Below are 20486 nucleotides of genomic sequence, written 5' to 3'. Positions count from 1 at the left end.
AGAGGGAGAGGGAGAGAGAATCTTAAGCAGGCCCCACACCCAGCATGGAGCCCAAGAGTCAGATGCTTAAGGGACTCAGTCACCCAGATGCCCTGTTTTTCAGATATTTTTATTTCTTATCCTATGATAAATGCTTATGCTGGGTGCTGGGGATACGATGGTGAATTAGGCAGACGTGGAGTATTTAGGAACAAGTTTGTTGTGGCTGGAATACAGGATATATGGGGTAAATATCAGGAGATAAGGCTGGAAATGTCAGTGTGAAAAGCCTTGCAGGCTCTGTTATGATGTCTGTCTTTATCTTGTGGGCCAAAAGGGTGCCCAAAAGGAGCAATGGGAACAGATTTATAAGTTAACTGTGACAACCGTGCAGAAATGAATTGAGAGTGAGGAGAGGTTATTCCTAGATCTGTCATTCAGGATTGCCCAGATACAACTTTTCTGCGCCTCTTTATCTCTGATGAATTTTTATTTGTATCTGATTAATCAGTTATAATTATAAATGGAATTATTTCAGTCAGCTCTGACTGGACACATTTTTTTTTAATGTCCACATTCAACAAAATAAGGAGTACGATAGTATCCTTTCCTGTTATTGCTTCTGTCTTATATGTTCTCCTCCTCCCTCTCTTTTCTGTCTCTCTTCCATTGTCTCCGTGGCTTGAATGTATCTTACACAGGATGAAGTTAATTATTTTTATTTACTGCTATATTACATGAGTAATACATCATTTAAAACTAGAAACTATAGATAAAAAAGAAAATATTAAATCACTGGACATGTACCCCTAGATACTAATTGCCATTAACATTTTGGTGCATGTCTTTCTCTAGTTTTCTTCATGGGAATATACATATGCAGTATATACATTTTGTTATAAAAATGAATTTGTCCAGTGCATACTATTTTGTTAATCACTTTTTTTCTCATTGTGAATGTTCTTTCATGTCACCAAGTATGATACATCATTCTTTTGATTTATATTTTTCCGCAACTTTTTATTTTAGAAAATTTTAATTCTGCAGGAAATTTGAAAAAATAGTATAAAGTCTATATACCACTTACCTAGATTTACCAGTTATTAATATTTTATCATATTTGCTTTATCTCTTAAAACATTTCAAATGGGTCAGCATTATATTTATAAGTTGCAGATGACCTGGTGCTTTGCCTAGAATTCTTCAGCCTGTATTTCCTAAGAATAAGGGCATTCTCTTACATAACCACATGCAAATATCAATAAAAGGAATTGAACATGGATATTATCTAATTTCTTCAGTTGTCCACAAGTGTTTTTTATGGCTGAGCTGTCTGTTTGGTGTGTTTGTGCTTTGTTTTAAATTCAGGGTCTAATCAAGGATTGTGGATTGTACTTGGCTGTCATATCTTGTTAGTTTCAGTTTCCTTTAATGTAGGATAATCTCCTATTTTTACCTTGTCTTTCCTGACCTTGACATTTTTTAAGAGTTCAGGCCAGTTGTCCTGTAAAATATCACAGTCTGGATTTACCTGCTTTCCTTATGCTTAGATTTTGGCAGTTTTCTAGTCAGTAAAACTACCAAAGTGAACTTTTTGCATTTCATCACATCAGGAGCAGATAAGTAATGCTGTAAATTCCTTATTGATGATGCCAAGTATAATCACTGGTTGAAGTGGTGACTACCAGATCTCTCCATTTTAAGGATACCTTTTCCCCTTTGTAATTAACCAGGTAATCTATGGGCCTGTTACCCAATTACTTTTCACTCTATGGTGTTAGATCCTTTGAAAGTCTCTTAACTGAATCAAGTTCTACAATGAAGGATATAAAATCTTTTTACATTGATTCTTAGCACTCTTCTCTAAGGAAGCATCTCCTCTCCTCTTCTTTTTTAGTATTACTATAGACTCATTCTCTTTTGTTCAGTGTAGTATAATCCATTACTCTCATTTTTCTTTTTGAGGCACGTTTTCCCAAATTTGGCCAGTGAGATCCTTTTCAAACTCGCTTCTGAGCTGTTTGGACTTGGCATCATTATTCTTTGAGCACTTTTTCCTTTTTTCCTTCCACAGTAAGATATTACTGATACACTCCAAGCATTTCATGCCCAAGACTCACAATCAGCCATTTCACAAAGGAGCTGTGGTTTCTAATATGGTATTTAGAAATCAGAATCTATGCTTAGAAATATATAGTTTTTAATGGCTGCATAATATTTTATTGTATGGTTGTACTATATAGATTTTAAAGTTTCTTTCTTGGGATGCTAGGTTTCATATTGGGAAAAACTAGAAATAACAGTGGGTAAAATAATCCTTGTGTGAAAAGATTCGTGTATTTGCAAGTTGTTTCCCTAAGATAAATTCCTAGAAATTCCCATTATGTCAAAGGGTAAGCTCTTTAAAAAAAAAAAAAAATGTGATACACAATGTGAAATTGCCATCCAAAAAGATCATTGTTAGGACTTCTGAGTTCTGTATGTGTAATTTTATATCAGCTACAATTTAGGTCAGCTATATTTTTCATCTCATTAAACTTAGTTCTAGAATCTTGGTACCTGCTAAATGGTGGCTTGTAACGTGCTGAATTTACTACTGAAATGGTATGTTTTTGTTTCTGATATTGTACATTTAAAAATTATATTTTAACTTAATATGTAACTTACTAATTGATAAGCATTTTTAATAACTTTTTTTTCTAGAGGTGGAGGTGGAGAGGGGGAGGGAGAGAGAGAAACCCAAGCAGGCTCCACGCCCAGGGCATAGCCCAACATGGGGCTCAATCTCACAACCCTGAGATCATGACCTGAGCCTAAATCAGAAGTCGGATGCTTAACCAACTGAGTCACCCAGGCGCTCCTAGTAAAAGTATTTTTTAAGTGAAACTGTTTTAGCCCTAAAAAATTGAACTTTTACTTAGAGATGCAACCTTATATTTGTTTTCCCATAGTGCTTTTACAAGAAATGTACATTTGTTTGCTAGTAGTCATAGGAGATTAAGTAGTAAGCTATAGTTAAGCTCACCTTTTGTTAGTTTTAGACTACAGGTGTGCAAATGAAGGAGATTATTTTGTAAATATTAAACCTAGCCTGGTGATTTTTGTGGTTTAAATAACTCAGTGTTTAAAGCACCTCACGGTCTCTTAGCCTCAGTTTTCTCATCTGTCAAGTAAGGGTAATAATACTTGCCTAATAGGTCTGTTTTGAGACTTCACTGTGTCTGGAACACTGCCCTTCATACTGTGGATTCTCAATTTAAAAAAAAAAGCTAAACTAAAAGTCCTGGTCATCCAGCATTGTAGAATGCTATTGCCCTTATGTTACTTTTTATTTTCTTGATACATTAATTCATAAGGTTACATTTAAGTGGCATTTTTGCAGTTTCTGTGCACAATAGCTAGTCATTTGGAAAATATCTGTTTAAAAAATTTCATATAAAAATCATGGTCCCAGCCAGTTATAATTTAAAAATAGCTTTGTTTGTTTTAACTAGACAATTTATGGTGTTTTAAGAGTGAAATTTAAACTGTACATATTTCTGCCTATCACTTTGAAGGTATTTGGTCTTCTGTCACATTTTTAAGTAACATATGATATTGGTAAGACTGACCAGAAGAGTTTATTGATCTGTAGTTTTTCCTTTGATCAGTTATATGAGTTGTTTTCTAATTGTTTTTTATCTGATCATAATGCTTATTATTGATATGCCTACCTGCTTCTTCCTATTTTTACTTTTAGATGTTTTCTTCCCCTACCATACTTTCTATCTTTATAAGCATTTATATAATCTAATAGCCTGACATAAAAGTCTAGGAAGGCTTTTCACGCACATTACTTGATTGCACTGTTTTCTGGATATTTCTAGTTTCAGGTGCCTGTGATTCTCACTTACCATGCATCTTAAATCCTCACCTTTCCAATTCCTATTTTCTTTCCTATATGTGTATGTCTTTTCTTTTCAACATAGCAGTCTGCATTTGAGAGAGGTTCAGTTTTCCTTAAGCAGTTCTTCTGTGCCATCCTGGCAACCAGGAATATTTTGCTTGAGTCTTACGTGACTCTTGGCCCACTTAATTCCACTTGAGAAAAAAAAGAAGTTTTGCAGTGTGATCAATAGGGAGTCCACCAAATTTCCAGAGATCTTAGTTTAGAAGGGAAAGAAATTTTCCAGTTTTGAGGTAGGCTTATGAATAAAACCCACAACTTTGTCAAATTTAAAACTTCTGTGGATTTTTAAGTCTATAAATCACTGAACATAAGCAACATGTATATGTTATGTCTATGTTAGTAACTAGCTTGGTGTACTTTATCATTAGAGACTTTGAACAATGGAAATGGATAGAATCAAGCCATGCATTCAACCAGAAAATACAGTGCTCTTTTTCTTTTGGAGAATGAGAACCAATGTATTTGGTCCTTAATTCCAAAATTTTTTATCTGTTGTCCTATATATTCATCTGAACTCCAGCTCCATATCACAGATGTCTGCTAAGGTTTCTTCACCTTGCTTCTCCAAACCAGCTTCTCTCAGCTCCTTGCTTTGACCAGTTGCACAACCCCATCAGTCAGTCACTAGAACTCAAAGTCTTGGTGTGTTTTTCTGTTCTTTTAAATCTTCTGTCCTCTCAGGCATCAAGCATATACTTCCATGAGTTTCTTTTTTTCCTATCTAATATCCTAGTTCAGACACTCCTTCAAATTCAACCCTTCCCAAATTGTGTGCAGAAGAATTCTTTTTGGGGAAATATTAACAGATTCTGTAACCGCATACGTTTATCACTCTGTCGTATCCCACCAACTGAACTATAAGTTTTTCGAAGTCAGGGACCAAATCTTAGACTCTTTTTATGCCTTTTTAACACCTGGCATGTGTGGAGTTAAAAACTTGTTGATTGACTTGTATAAAAAGAGGGTAAATAAGATTTTTCCAGGTTTTGTGAGATACTTATTATTTGTAAATATGCACATGTAAACCTACCTTTACTGGCAGAATTTATTGAATTTAAATTCATAGCATTGAAGTTGGCCTTTGGTAATTACATAACGTGCTCTTTGTTTGATTTTATTTGTAAGGTACGTCGTATTCAGGTTACGAAGCAGCAGTGTATTCAGCTGCATCCTCCTACTACCAGCAGCAGCAGCAGCAGCAGAAGCAGGCGGCGGCGGCGGCGGCGGCGGCCGCTGCAACAGCTGCCTGGACAGGGACCACCTTTACTAAAAAAGCACCATTCCAAAATAAACAACTGAAACCAAAACAGCCTCCCAAACCGCCCCAGATTCACTATTGTGATGTTTGTAAGATCAGCTGTGCTGGACCACAGGTACTTATGTTGTATGTTTTACCGCGAGCCTTCAAGTTATTTTTGATGGTCAAGTATGGTTGATATTCTAACACTTACAGAGGTTTACATTTTCTTTCCTGTTAGCTTTTAGCTAACACATACATATTTTGCTGAACAGTCTTTTTTTTTAAGAGGTATTTGTATTGAGACATAAGAATTCTATTAAGAAAAAAATTTAAAAATGATTATGTTAATGAAAAATGGGTAAATTATACTTTTTTCATGAAAGATACTTTGCCCTTAAATAAAACTTAAATTTAACTTAAAAGTTGTAATTTCAAATTAATTGGGGTTGGGGGTAAGATTGACTTTTTATTTCTTTTAGCGTCCACAGCTTGCTTTATAAAGCCTTTATACAAAATTCTTCAGCTTAGCACAGTTGGCTGTTGATTTCCTTAGCTGTTCTTAGAGGTCCACAAGTATATGAATAGAATTTTACAGCTGAGAAAGGATGACTATAGAGATCATTCAGTTTTACATACCTGAATTAAAGATGAGAGGACTTGTCAAATGTGTTATTTTTTGGAGCATTTAAATAGCAGAAGAAAATTGTCTTTCTGGAATATTAAAAATCCTTAAAATAAGTTCTTTTAACAGTCTGTAGTTTACAGGATAGCATTTCTAATAAGGCTAACTTTTGCATATGCTTTGTAGAATGTTCTTTCTGTGTAGTTTCCTTTGTGAGGGAATAGAAACTTTGGGAACAAGAAAGATGTGGGGAAGTGTCTTTTTCAAAAATGTCTACTAATGAAGCATGTAAAATATTTATCCCCCTTTTCCCCCAGGTTTTGTTTTTTTCCTGATTGTTACATATTAAAATGTATGATTTAGGCATGAGTCTTTATAAAGTCTAATGTGTTCAACCCTTATCCTGACATTATTTGTTAATTTTTTTTAAGAGTGTCTTTTTTTTTTTTTTTTTTTTTAAGGTTTTATTTATTTGACAGAGAGACGCAGCAAGAGAGGGAACACAAGCAGGGGGAGTGGGAGAGGGAGAAGCAGGCTTCCCGCGGAGCAGGGAGCCCAATGTGGGGCTCGATCCCAGGAACCTGGGATCATGAACTGAGCCACCCAGACGCCCCTTAAGAGTGTCTTTTTATATAAGAATTGACAAGCAGTTTGGTAGATAAAAGACATATTATTGGAAAAGGGACAGTCTTTGACTCTGTAGTAGTTTCTTTCAGTTATATTGTCTCTGCCCCACTTATGTACATTCTTCTTAATTTATTAGATTAGTTCTATCTACTTTTTAATACTGATTTTTTAGATTATTTTCAATTATCAGCATTCCCTGAGTTACACAAATTAGGGAATAATTGTGGAATATTTAATGTATGTGACTAGTTACATAAAACCTTCTTTCTCCCTATTTGAGTGTGATAGGAAATAGTCTCATTGTGATTACATGGTCAGGGGAGAGGGAGCAGGGGAAGAAGTATATATCCTGCTCTGCGATGGCTATTGAGAGGGGATGATGCTATGAGTGGCAAATGTAGACTGAAAAGATGTGTTGAGTGTCTGTTACCCATATAAAATGATAGAACATGGGTCTAAGATCATTGGTGAAAAGTCGCATTTAGAATGATATATATAAGGCCGACCATTGGTTTGGAGGGTCTAGATTTTTATGAAAGAATAGGCCAGGGATACTTCTGCAACTCAGAGGCAGTGCCTTAAGGGGCTAATGAGCCTTAGAGAAAAGCATCATTGACTTTTTAAGTTAGAATCTAGGCGTGGACAAAGGAGGGAGGAGAGTAAGATTCAGGTTTAAGGGGCCATGGTCCCAGTCCTGGTTCTGCCACTGTGTGGCTTTGGACAAGTTGAGACCTTCACTTCTTTGGGCTTTTTTTCCCTCGCTTATTAAGGACTTGCCCTAAGTAATTGAGTCTCAGACTGCTTCATGGAGCCACTTCAGGCCACTGCAGATAATGAGAGGAGAATCAGATGACTGGGTCTTAGGTCTCCCTCTTTTGTTCCAAAAACAGAGCAACTTTCCCTACTTCTGCATAAGATTTCATTTGGAGAAAGGATTATCTTGTTTAAAAATTAGAAAATCATTGCTTTAGGTAATCTAAAGTTCCATCCAGCTCTGAAATTCTGTGATGAATATACAGCTTAATGCTAATGATACGTCTGTCTTAAAAACAATTTTAAAAATAAAACATGAAAGAGGAACTATTGGCCCCACTCAAGAAAAAAGAGACAGCAGTCCTTATTAACCTCCTCATTTTAATAAATCTGCCTTCTTTAATCATCTGATTCCAGACAGTTTTTGTTGGTTTTGGGGTTTTTTTTTTTGAGGATTTTATTTATTTATTTGACAGAGCACACAAGCAGGAGGAGCAACAAGCAGAGGGAGAGGGAGAAGCAGGCTCCCCGCTGAGCCGAGAGCCTGACATGGGGCTCAATCCCAGGACCCTGGGATCATGACCTGAGCCAAAGGCAGATGCTTAACCGACTGAGCCACTCAGGCATCCCCAGACAGTTTTTAATATACAGTTTCACTATTTTGTTGGCTAGTATTATAATAATATTGTTTTTCCTTACAAATACATGTAATTTTGAGTGTTACGTATTTTAAATAAGCTTTTGTTTCAGGATGGCATGGGTTCTTATGAAAACACATTCTGAGTTAGAAAAGTTAGTTTTATAAATAAATATACCTGTTCGTAAAATGTCTTGTTACCATTCAGAAACTTTTTTTTTCATGATATAGCTACATTCCCTCCCGTATCTTAGTTCTACAGTTAAATAATTTCTGGAATGGTCACTCTGTCCATCATTATACATAAGCAATAAAAGATTCAAATTCTTAAAACTGGAAGTGGTTACCTTATATTAATATAGCTATGTATGAAAGTCCTTTGTAAATCTAAGTGTTAGGTAAATGTATTCTTGGTAAGCAAAATACAGAGAACCACAGATATATCACGTATGTAGGGAATCCCACATGCTCTTGTTCAGTTGCTTTTATAGTTGTTTAGTGCTCATTATTAAATGAGTACTAGAGATTTGAGAATTGAATAATTTCAAATGATACAGATAGAAAATTAGCAAAGCAACATTTATCCTTTTTGTTTGAAACAGACTTATAAAGAACATTTAGAAGGACAGAAACATAAAAAAAAAGAAGCCGCATTGAAAGCCTCACAAAATACCAGCAGCAACAACAACTCTACTCGTGGGACTCAAAATCAGCTACGTTGTGAGCTCTGCGATGTGTCTTGTACAGGAGCAGATGCATATGCTGCCCACATTCGTGGTGCTAAGCATCAGAAAGTAGGTGTTTTTTCCCACACACCCTTATGTCTTACTCTGTTTTCTTTTACTTTTTCAATGGGAGGGTTTAAATATAGGTGGCTTTAAAACTTGAGAGCTTTGAGTGGCTTATAGGCCTTGTTTATATGCTAATATACATAAAGGTAACATCAAATAGTCATTGCTTAAAGAGGGAAAGACTGGAGACTTTTTTTCTTTGAATTAAACTAGATCATTTATTCGTCCAATTGGAAATTTGTTGTATGATTATTTTCCTCTTGTCATGCTTAAGTATAGGTTGGTATGTATGTGGCCAAGTTAATTTCATCTTTCTTTGCCTTGGTTTCCTCACCTTGTGGTAAATGGAGTATGTATCGAAATCTGCTTCACAGAGATTGGTTTTTTTGTTTGTTTGTTTTTTAGTTTTTTGTTTTTGTTTTTGTTTTTTTCTTGCGAGAGAGAGAATGAGGGAGAGAGCACATGAGAGGGGGGAGGGTCAGAGGGAGAAGCAGACTCCCTGCCAAGCAAGGAGCCCGATGCGGGACTCGATCCAGGGACTCCAGGATCATGACCTGAGCCGAAGGCAGTCGCTTAACCAACTGAGCCACCCAGGCGCCCCGAGATTGTTTTGAAAGTAATGAGTTTTGTGTATACAAATATATAAACAAAAATATAACAAAGAAAAATATAGCTCGGATTTTCGTTTTATAAAGTCTTTTATGCCAGCTCAGAGCAACCAAGGGTCGTCAAAGAGTCATCCAAAAAGGGCTGGATTTTGTTTAGTTTATGTTGTTTAAAGCAGAGAATGTATATGTATAAATATACTTTAAGGTTTTTATTTAAAATGATAAATATCCATTTCCTTGATTTCTAAAAAAAAAAAACTCTTTTTAGAAAAAGTTAATCAGTGCTTTTTGGATTTCCTCACAAATGTGCTTTTATTTTGTAGGTGGTTAAATTACACACAAAACTTGGTAAACCCATTCCTTCAACAGAACCAAACGTTGTTAGCCAAGCTACTTCTTCAACAGCTGTGTCTGCTTCAAAACCGACTGCCTCTCCCTCAAGCATTGCAGCAAGCAATTGTACTGTGAATACTTCATCAATTGCAACTTCTTCAGTGAAAGGTCTTACAACTACAGGAAACTCGTCTCTTAATAGTACATCTAACACTAAAGTATCAGCAGTGCCTACAAATATGGCTGCCAAGAAAACATCTACACCCAAAATAAACTTTGTTGGCAAGTACTAAAGATTCTGTGTTCCTCCTAACTGTGTTAAAGTGATGTTTCTCCTCCATTCCAGGACTAATCCTTCTGTTTTATGCTCTTGTACCCATCTCCCTTCTTCTCTGAGACCTTATTCGATCACTTAACTGTTTTTTTCTCTTGAAATTTTAATCCGTCCTGCATCTTCTAATGGCTTCTTCCTTTTCCTTTTGGTCATACAGGTTTACCTGTGTCTTCAATAATCTTTAAAAAAAATAAAAGAACAGACATTTTCTTACTACCATAATCCTCTCAAGCTGCAGCCTAATTCTTACTTTCTCTACTTTATACTTCTTATCCAGTCCTCAGTCTGTTCCAGTGTTTCCACCCTACTCTTCTGAAACTGCTTTCAGAAGTCACCAAAGATCTAATTGCCAAATCAGGTGACCAGTTTTCAGTCTCACTCTGGTTACCTCTCTAACATTTGACTGAGTTGACTGTTGTACCTTAAAGCTTAAAGTCTCTCTTATATGTCTACCCACCCCATTCTCAGGTGTGTCTATAGGTTCTCCTGCCTTCATGTTCATTAGATGGTGGTGCTACTAAGATTCTGATTCTGGTTCTCATCTCACTCTCCTCACCTAGTATTCACAAGTGGTCTCATTCATTCCAGTGCGCAGTAACTTTAAAATTTCTTGGGCAAACTCAAAACTCCCACCTTTTAGAGCTATATCATAGGAATTACCTGGTTATTTTCTGTATGGCTCTCTATGGCCAACCAGTGTCTCATTCTGTCACAAGAGTGTCATGAAATAATCTCGTCAAATTGCTGCGCTTTTTTTCACATGGAAAATTTTACTGACATTATTAATACTTGTTTATTGTCTCCTTTAGTTGTGTACATAGTCCTTTTGTTTCTGTCACTACAGTATTTCTACCAAAAAAAATGCCTGTTTTTCTTCATAGCTACTGCCTTGTTTTTAGGCCTTCAAAGTCTTTTCCTCAGAACTTTGTCTCTTACCACATTCAGTCTCTCCAAAGCTTATCAAAGTCATTTTGTTAAAATACGTGTCAAATTGTATTAGTCTCCTGCTTAAAAATTTTCAGTGGCCTCCTTGCATGTAGGAAAAAACTATATTCCTTAATTATGCCATCTGAGGCCTTCATAATCTGAATGTGTCATCACATCTGCCTACATAGTAATTGATGCTGAGGTCTCCTTGAATTTACCATAGTCTTTTAAACTTCATGTTATTGTGTATGGTATTCTACGTAGACATCATTCTCTTCTTTCTGCTGGGTCAAGTTCATACTTGTTAACTCTTCTTTCAAAGCCCAGCTCAAGTGACACACCCTTAGTGAAGCCTTTGCTAACTGGATCATGTTAGAAGGTAGAGGCTCCCTTTTTTTTTTAACTTAAAAAAAAAAAATTTCCACCACACTGTGTTCCTGTTTACTGTAGCACTTACCACATTGTATTATAATTATTTGTATCTTCCCTTAAATTGTTGGCACCTCAGAAGCAGCTACGCTATCTTACTCTTACATTACCAGGACTTAGGACGTTGCCCAGTTCCTTGGGAGGGAATTAGGGATACAAACGTGAATTGGGCTTAGGCCCTACCTTTTTAGGTACTTGCTATTGACTTTTAGGTATTTGCTGTTATGAGAGTCATGATGGGGACAGAGGATCACTGGGTGTTGGAGAAGGAAAAAATCCAGATATGTATTTCATTAACAGGGTAAAAAGGCCAAATCGTTAATGTGTTATTCAAAATTCTGATGTGTGTCAAGCAGGAGTTGGACTAATGGTGAAAAAATAACTTTATCTGAAATTTTTGTTGTGTCAGATTATACATTTACAAAAAGAAAATGAAAATTACTATATTCTTTTATGCTCTTCTAGGTGGGAATAAGCTGCAGTCAACAGGAAATAAAACAGAAGACTTAAAAGGAACCGAATGTGTTAAAAGCACTCCTGTCACCTCTGTACAGATTCCAGAAGTAAAGCCAGACACCGTGTCAGAACCAGTCACACCTGCGTCTCTTGCTGCTTTGCAGAGTGATGTGCAGCCAGTGGGCCATGATTATGTGGAGGAGGTATTGATTTGAGAATACCATCACTGAGAGTAGTATAGGAAAGAATTGTGTCACGTTGAGGGTGCCTGGGTGGTTCAGTCAGTTAAGCGTCCGACTCTTGGTTTGAGCTCAGGTCATGATCTCACGGTTGTGAGATTGAGCCCCATGTTGGTCTCTGTGCCGGGCATGGAGCATGCTTAAGAGTCTCTCCCTCTGAACAGATGCTTTATGCGTAAAATTAGATTTAGGTTACTTATAAAGGAATATCATAGGTGTCTTTGTTAAAGTTTTTTAAAAAGCATGTCCTTGGGGCTCTTGGGTGGCTCAGTCGGTTGAGCGACTGACTCTTGGTTTTGGCTCAGGTCGTGATCTCAGCGGTCGTGAGATCAAGCCCTGTGGTGAGCTCCACACTTCAGCAAGGAGTCCACTTGAAGATTCTCTCCCTTTCCCCCCGCCTTCAAATAAGTAAATTTTTTTTAAAACAGCATGCTCTTTAGGCTTGCCTAAGTGACATCATAATTTTTTTTTTTTTAACTTTTTCCTTACCAACACCATCACTGTGATGTAAGGTAACTTTCTATTTGTTTGGTAGGCATTCTTGTATCCTTCAAGTATCCTGCATATAAAGAGTAAAAAAAAAAATTGTGAGCCGCAAAATAATGACAGAGAGAGCCAGTATTTCTCTCTGAACAATCATGTAGTTTCGTGTGTAAAATTAAAGTTGCTGATATATCACATCATGTTTATTTGATTTCTCAAGCTGATTAGAAATCTTCCTGTCTTACAGGTAAACTCAGTAAATTGAGGAATGAGGGGCCTGATAAATATATTCTATTAGCAAAAAGCCCAACATAGAGTGGTGTAGCACTATTTACTTTCACTGTATTATAGAACATACATAAGTTCTCTGAGCTTCAGTGTCCTTATCTGTAAAACTTGGATATTTCCAAAGTTGTGAAGATTAAATAAAGTACCTAGAACAGTACCTAGCATATAGTAGATTTTTGGTAAATATCTCTTCATTTTTTTTTCTCCCATCAAGAAAAATTACATATTATGTTGTCTTTGTTTACCAGATAGAAGACTGGATTATATTGTTTATAAGTAGTTCACAATTTAAAAATTATAGATCATAAGAGAGTAAACATTTGGTTATCTAAACGGCCAGGACACCTTAATCTTTAATGATATTGATTAATTAAGTAAGCCAAAACTTAAAGAGAATTGGCATTCAGAGCCAATCTTTAAAGCTTTCACAAATAATTTGAGCCATCCATTATAGACATGTTAATAACCCTGTACTTCTCTTCCTAACTGGTTGTGCATTTAGAAAAAAATTGACATTGATTTTCCATAAAGTTACATGTATAAAATCTTGAGATTTGTAGAAACTTGTATACCAAAATAATGTCTTTAATCCTCTTATTTCCATCTCCAAGAGCAGTACCTAGCCAGTAGCAGGTATTCACTATTTATTAGAGAACTATTATCCAATTGCATTTAAATTGAAATGTTTAAACATAATTAAAGGTATTGAAATTAAAGTTAATATCAAATGGAAATACATGCAGGTATACATCTTGCATGGCGCAGTTAAGAATTTTAACACTTATTTCGATTCTCTAGATTATCCTTTTAAAAAATTACAGGTATTGTCTCTTATTTTCCCCCCACTTCAATATTAATTGTTTACATTTATTCATCACAGAATCTGTGAGGGTTTGTGAGTGAAATCTTCAACTATAATATTTTGTTATGATTCTTGAATTCTTTTTTCCCATGTCAAGGTACGAAATGATGAGGGAAAAGTAATTCGATTCCATTGTAAATTATGTGAGTGCAGTTTTAATGATCCCAATGCTAAGGAGATGCACTTAAAAGGGCGAAGACACAGACTTCAATATAAAGTGAGTAAAATTTCAACTGTCAGGGCAGTTCAGTCGGTTAAATGTTTGACTCGATTTTAGCTCATGTCATGATCTCAGGGTTGTAGGATCAACCCCCATGTCAGGTGTGGAGCCTCCTTAAGAGCCTCTTTCCCTCTGCCCCTCCCCGCCTTTAAAAATTTTTCAGCTGTCTTTTTTTATTTTAACACAGCTTGGAACATTCTACATAGAAAACACAACATCTAAACGTAACACAGTTCATGAACTCCCATTCTAACATTAGCATGTCATGTCTCACTTGGATTCAGATGTTTGGTTTTCATTGATTAGTTTGTTATACTTGGCTAAGAACAGTATAACCATATTTCATCATTTTTAGTGACTGTAACATTGCTTGGATCAAGTAATCATGTATATATATAGATAATTGCTTCACATAAAGTATTTTGAAAGAAGTATTAGGTCTCCATCTATTTACCTTCTTGTCTTGGTAGAATTTCCACTAAAATGAATTTTAAGATGAGGAATTCATTGAAAACACTTCAAATGTTAAGTTAAATCCAAATCATTTATTTATTTAAAGTTTTTAATTAGCCTAGACTAATGCATTAGATTCATGTGTTCCCTTCTAAACAAAGAGGTGGTAAAAATTAAAATAGTCTATTTTTTAACCCTCACAGTCAGACATTTAGAATCTTCTACTTACAAACAAGTAAAGGAAAATTAAATATCCATTAGTGCACTAAGGATTTCTTCTATTGGTTAGCACTAAGTTACATACTTTTTACATACTAAGTATCTCATCGTAAACTTAGTTAAGAATTTGGGGGATGGGAGGGGAAGAAGAATGTTTATTAATGTATTCTGAATCTTTCCTCTAATACAACTTATTTTACTGATTTTACCCTTAAAATAAATTTGCAACTGAAAGCCTCTATGATGAAAGAATATGGGGGACTGTATGATTAATAATACATGTAGATTGTTAGAGGGCATGCTAATTTTTTAAGTGTCTGCATTAACAGAAAAAAGTAAATCCAGATTTGCAAGTTGAAGTAAAGCCCAGTATTCGAGCCAGAAAGATTCAAGAAGAGAAAATGAGGAAGCAAATGCAGAAAGAAGAGTATTGGCGAAGACGAGAAGAAGAAGAACGCTGGAGAATGGAAATGAGGTAGTATCTTTAACTTTTAGTAGCATGATAGAAAGTGGTTCAGCCTTTCTAAAAAACTTAGCTATTCTGAGTATGACTCCTATTCAAAGCAATCCAGATTTATTTAGTGTACTTTAATTTTCACTTTTCAGGAAGATCATGGGTACAGGAAAGAAATGCATTAAAACTAAGATATTGGCTTTTCTAGTATTTGACCATGGCCTTGGTATTAGGAATTATGTGGGAAGTGGTGTCTTATATATATTAAATATATGAAGAAATAGTTGAATTATATATAGATAGATTTTTTTTTTTTAATTAAACTCTACTATACCCAGTGTGGGGCTTGAACTCAAAAACCCAAGGTCAAGAGTCACCTGCTTTACTAATTGAGCCAGCCGGGTGCCCCAGAATAGTTTAATATTCTAAATAAATGCCTCAGTTTAAAACAAAAAAGAACATTTTGTTACATGATAAAAATATCCTGAGTATAAGATTTGGTAGATTCTAGACAATAATGTGTGCATTTTATAAAAGAAACGTCTATTATAGAAGCTTTAGAGGCTATAGGGAAGGAGAAAGGAGAAAACATATCTTCTAGAGATATATTAATATTTGGTTTTATTGATATAACTGACTTTTTTTTTGAGAGAGAGAGTGCATGCACGGAGGAGAGGCATAGAGGGGGGAGAGAGTCTTAAGTAGGCTCCATGCCCAGTGCAGAGCCCAGTGTGGGGCTTGATCCCAAAACCCTGAGATCTCACAAACCTGAGCCCAAAACAAGAGAGGAGCTTAACCAACTGAGCCACCCAGGCACTCCAACATATCCTTAAATGATAAAATTCAGGGGCACTCGGCTGGCTCAGTTGGTAGAGCATGTTACTCTTGATTTCAGGGTCATGAGTTCAAGCCCCACATTGGGTGTAGAGGTTACTTGAAAAAATTAAATGGTACAATTCAGCGGTTTTTAAGTAATACAGAGTTATACAGCCATCACCACAGTCAGTTTTAGAACTATTTTTGTCACCCCCAAAAGAAACCACAAACCCATTGGCAGTCACTCCTGTTTTCCCGCCAACCCCTACATCTATCCCTTTCTGTATAATATACAATATACTTCTGTCTATAGACTTAACTCTGGGGGTGCCTGTGTTGCTCAGTTGGTTAAGCGTCTGCCTTCTGCTCAGGTCGTGATTACAGGGTCCTGGGATTAAGCCCTACATCGGGCTCCCTGCTCAGCAGGGAATCTGCTTCTCCCTGTCCCTCTGTGTGCTCTTTTTCTCTCTCTCTCTCTCTCAAATAAATCTTTAGACTTATTCTGGAGATTTCACATAAATGGAATCATACGATGTATGGTCTTTTTTGTCTGCCTACTTTTTTTTTTTTTTTAAGATTTTATTCATTTGACAGAGAGAGACACAGCAAGAAAGGGAACACAAGCAGGGGGAGTGGGAGAGGGAGAAGCAGGCTTCCCGCAGAGCAGGGAACCCGATGCAGGGCTCGATCCCAGGACCCTGGGACCACGACCTGAGCCGAAGGCAGACACTTAACGACAGATCCACCCAGGCGCCCCTGCCTACTTTCACTTAACATAATGTTTTCAAGGTTCATGCATGTTTTAGCATGTATCAGTACTTTGTTTCATGGCTGAATAGTATTCCATCATATGAATGTGTAACATTGTTCATTTATCAGTTGATGGACATTTGTGTTGTTTCCACTTTCAGGCTGTCATGAATACTGCTGCTAGGAGTATTTATGTACAAGTTTTAAAACATAATTTCAGGGGCACCTGGGTGCCTCAGGTGGTTAAGCATCTGCCTTCAGCTCAGGTCATGATCACAGAGTCCTGGGATTGAGCCCCACCCTGCTCAGTGGGGAGCCTGCTTCTCCCTCTCCTACTTCCCCTGTTTGTGTGCACGTACTCTCTCTGTGTCAAATGAATAAACTCTTTAAAATATATATATATAATTTCAAAAAATAAGAACAGAAGCATAATGTACACTTTTTTTTTTTTTAAGATTTTTTATTTATTTGACAGAGCACAAGCAGGGGGAGTGGGAAAGGGAGAAGCAGGCTCCCTGCTGGGCAGGGAGCCCGATGAGGGGTTCAATCCCAGGACCTAGGATCATGACCTGAGCCGAAGGCAGACGCTTAACCGACTGAGCCACCCAGGCGCTCCTGTTCACATTTTATAATTCACTTTTTTCATTTATATGTCAACTTAAAAATTAAGCTAGGATTATTTTTATTTTTCATGACTGCATAGTATTCTCTTATAGATGTATAATTTTCTTTATAACTTGTCCCACATTGTTAGTGAGGTTGTTTCCAGCGTTTCTGTAACATAATTATTACATTGACCATCCTTGAGGCTGTATTATTGCATAAATCATGATTAATTGCTAATAATAATATTTCCAGAACTGGAAACATTTGTTTGAAGGAGACCCGTACTTCTGCCTATACTGAATACTGTAACTTCAGTGGTTTTCAGATATTTTGGTCTCAGGACTCTATACTCAGTAATTATTGAAGACTCCAAAGAGCTTTTGCTTAATGTGGGTTATAGCTGTCAAGATTTCACTATATTAAAAATTAAAACTGAGAAGTTTAATATTTATGAATTCATTTTAAAATGACATTTAACTATATTTAAAATATAAACATATTGACTATATTATATTGCATGTATTTAATAAACATGGTGAAAATTAACTCTAAAATAACTAGTTGTTCACCAGAATAGTGAGAATGATACAGTTTTACATTTTTGCAAATCTCTTTAATGTCTTGCTTAAGAGAAGGCATCATGATTCTCATATGTGCTTCTGTGTTCAATTTGTTGTGATACCACATTTTGCCTCTGGATAACTCCACTGTACATTCAAAAGAGAATGAGAACGGAAAAGGTAAATGATGTCTTAATATTAAGACATGGATCCCCTGACAGGGCCTCAGGGAACATCTGGAGTCCTTGGGCCACACTTTGAAAATTGCTGCTGTAACATTAAAGTCCCTGCCAATGAGAGAAATACGAAATCCTTTTTTGGTTCGTTGGTTTTTGTTTTCAAATTTGAAATTTGGGGGTAGGAAAGGGAAATCTTTTCAAATTTGTTTCAGTTCAGTTTGAATTGTAATTATATTACTGGCAAATTTTCAAAAACTTCTTTTGAGTATAGTTGACACACAATACTACATTAGTTTTAGGTGTACAACATACTGATTTAGTAAGTTTATACTTCATGCTATGCTTACCACACGTGTAGCTACCATCTGTCCCCGGACAACACTGGTAATTCATTGACTATATTCCTTATGCTGTGCCTTTTATTCCTGTGACTTACTCATTTCATAACTGGAAGCCTGTATCTTCCACTCCCTTTCACCCATTTTGCCTGTCGCCTCACACCCCTTTCCTGTAGCAAACATTAGTTACCTATATTTATAGGTCTGATTTTGCTTTTTGTTTATTCATTTGTTTTTTTAGATTCCATGTATCAGTGAAATCATGTATTTGTCTTTCTCAGTCTGACTTATTTCACTTAGCTTAATACCTTCTAGGTCCATCCATGTTGTTGCAAATGGCACGATCTCATCCTTTTTTTCTGGCTGCATAATATTCCTATGTGTCCATCCACATCTTCCTTACCTGTTTGTGTATTAATGGACAGTTAGGTTGCTTCCATGTTTTGGCTATTATAAATAATGCTGCAGTAAACATAGGGGTGCATGTATCTTCTCAAATTAGTGTTTTCATTTTCTTTGGGTAATTACACAGTCGTTGAATTATTGGATCATAAGGTGTTTCTATTTTTAATGTTTTCCACATTGGCTGCACCAATTTACATTCCCACACACAGCATACAAGGGTTCCTTTTTCTCCACATCCTTGTCAGCCACTTTTTATTTCATAAATGGAATTTTATTTCATGTTTGACCATTTACATTTCTTCTGTAGTAAATTGCCTATTCATTTTTTTTTTTTTACTTACCTGTTCTGTACAGACACTATATTGTAGCTATTAACCTATTATTAGTGTGTTATATTCAGCTAGTTTTTGCTGTTATGTATTTTTATTTTTTTAATATGTTTAAATATATCAGTCTCAATTTTTATGAATAATGTGCCTTTGTAATGCATTTGAAACTCTGTACTTAGATTATGGAACTTTTCTTCTTTTGCTGATATATCAAGTATTTATTAAGCACCTATGATGTGCTAGGAAATTGCATGTAGTGTGTTAGGCACTGAGTATGAATTGGTAAACAATGGATAAAAATCCCTGCCCTTATATAACTTAAACATTTGTGTTCAGTAATAACAATAAATTATTCAAAACTGGAATGAATGTAGTTTTCCAGAGCCGTCAACCTGTTATTCATTTTCTCTCAAGGCCTAAATAACAGAAAAGTATGTTTCTGTACTACTTCCAAGTTGGATGACCCCAAAAAAACACACTTATTCCCAGCCTGAGGAAATTGGTAGTTTGTATAGAGCTACTTGAGAAGCATACTTGGGTTTTTTTGTTTGTTTTTGGAGAACCACACTTCTTTCTTTTATATTAAACAAATTTGTCTAATAAACCTTATTACTATCAAAATTTGCTTTAGAGACATGATTTCCCTTGGGAGTTATCAGTACCTAGTTTGAAGCTAAAAGACAGAAGTGAGAGTGAGGTAGTGAAAGAGAAATTAGATTCTGAAAATGACTGTTAAAGCAGAGATTATACAATAGCTGCCCACAGTCCAAGGTCAGCCCATGGATGTTTTATTTGATAAACACGGTATTTTTAATCTGAACCAACATTAAAGATTTTGAAAAACTTTAAAATCCTGATGATCTTGGGATTGCAAACCTTTATTCCCTTATGGCAGTAATTAATTGGGGCTGAGTAGCAGCTGTTCTCTCTAGCCAGAACATGTACTTTCTTTTTATTTTTTCTTCAAATTTTTATTTAAATTCTAGTTAGTTAACAAACATGTGCTTTCTACTTGACCATAGTCCTCTCCAACCTTAATATGTCCCCAAAAATGAGACAAAGTGAGTTGCCATTTATCACTGTCTTGCACTGTTGTTTTTCCTCATAGTAGACAAATTTGTGTATGCCTGTATCCTAAATGGGGAAATTAAAAGTAGTCTTCAGAGAGTCTCTCTAAGGAGAAAATAGGAGGGAACACATTTCTTTGGAGACAGGAAGATAATTCCTGAATGTGTGCTTCACGTCTTTCATTCATACATGTTACTGGTCTGGCCACTCTAGGTAGGCATTTAAGTTTACAATCTTTATCTTAAAGAGGGAGAGAGATTGAAAGGAACTCTGAGGTTTCTGGTGTTTGTTCCTTTGGCTTTGACATCAGGCCATGAAATTTTGTGTTGCTTTTCTCTTTGTTTTCTCACCTCTTTTCACTCATATTTGCATCCATTTACTTGTAGATGAAAGCAAGTAAAGGATATTAGATACAGTAGGGAAAAAGAAGGGTGTTAGCCAAGCTGATTTGGGACAATTTTTTAATTGCATTTTTTTGTCATTACTGATGTAACTTCTTGGGTTGTATTTTTCTTAAAGGCTTGTAATGTCA

At 35.9% G+C, this 20486-nt stretch overlaps 1 protein-coding gene across 3 annotated transcripts in view; it reads left to right on the top strand.

Moving 5' to 3' along the window:
* Window positions 1-20486, top strand: part of ZFR (zinc finger RNA binding protein) — an 81444-nt gene that overhangs the window by 27173 nt on the left and 33785 nt on the right. For all 3 annotated transcript variants that reach the window (XR_004678031.1, XM_034998851.1, XM_034998850.1), the window contains 6 exons: window positions 5054-5301; window positions 8410-8601; window positions 9530-9821; window positions 11695-11888; window positions 13655-13774; window positions 14779-14924. Coding sequence is in view for 2 of the 3 variants with exons in the window: in XM_034998851.1 (XP_034854742.1) it covers window positions 5054-5301; window positions 8410-8601; window positions 9530-9821; window positions 11695-11888; window positions 13655-13774; window positions 14779-14924 (1192 nt within the window). In the remaining variant the exon portion in view is untranslated. The remainder of the gene's footprint in view (window positions 1-5053; window positions 5302-8409; window positions 8602-9529; window positions 9822-11694; window positions 11889-13654; window positions 13775-14778; window positions 14925-20486) is intronic.

Source organism: Mirounga leonina, unplaced genomic scaffold, assembly GCF_011800145.1.
Source record: "Mirounga leonina isolate KUSES-001 unplaced genomic scaffold, KU_Mleo_1.0 Mir_95, whole genome shotgun sequence".
In the NCBI taxonomy this organism is placed as follows: domain Eukaryota; kingdom Metazoa; phylum Chordata; class Mammalia; order Carnivora; family Phocidae; genus Mirounga; species Mirounga leonina.
Note: the sequence above shows the minus strand (reverse complement) of the source record. Positions and strands in the feature narration are given on the sequence as shown.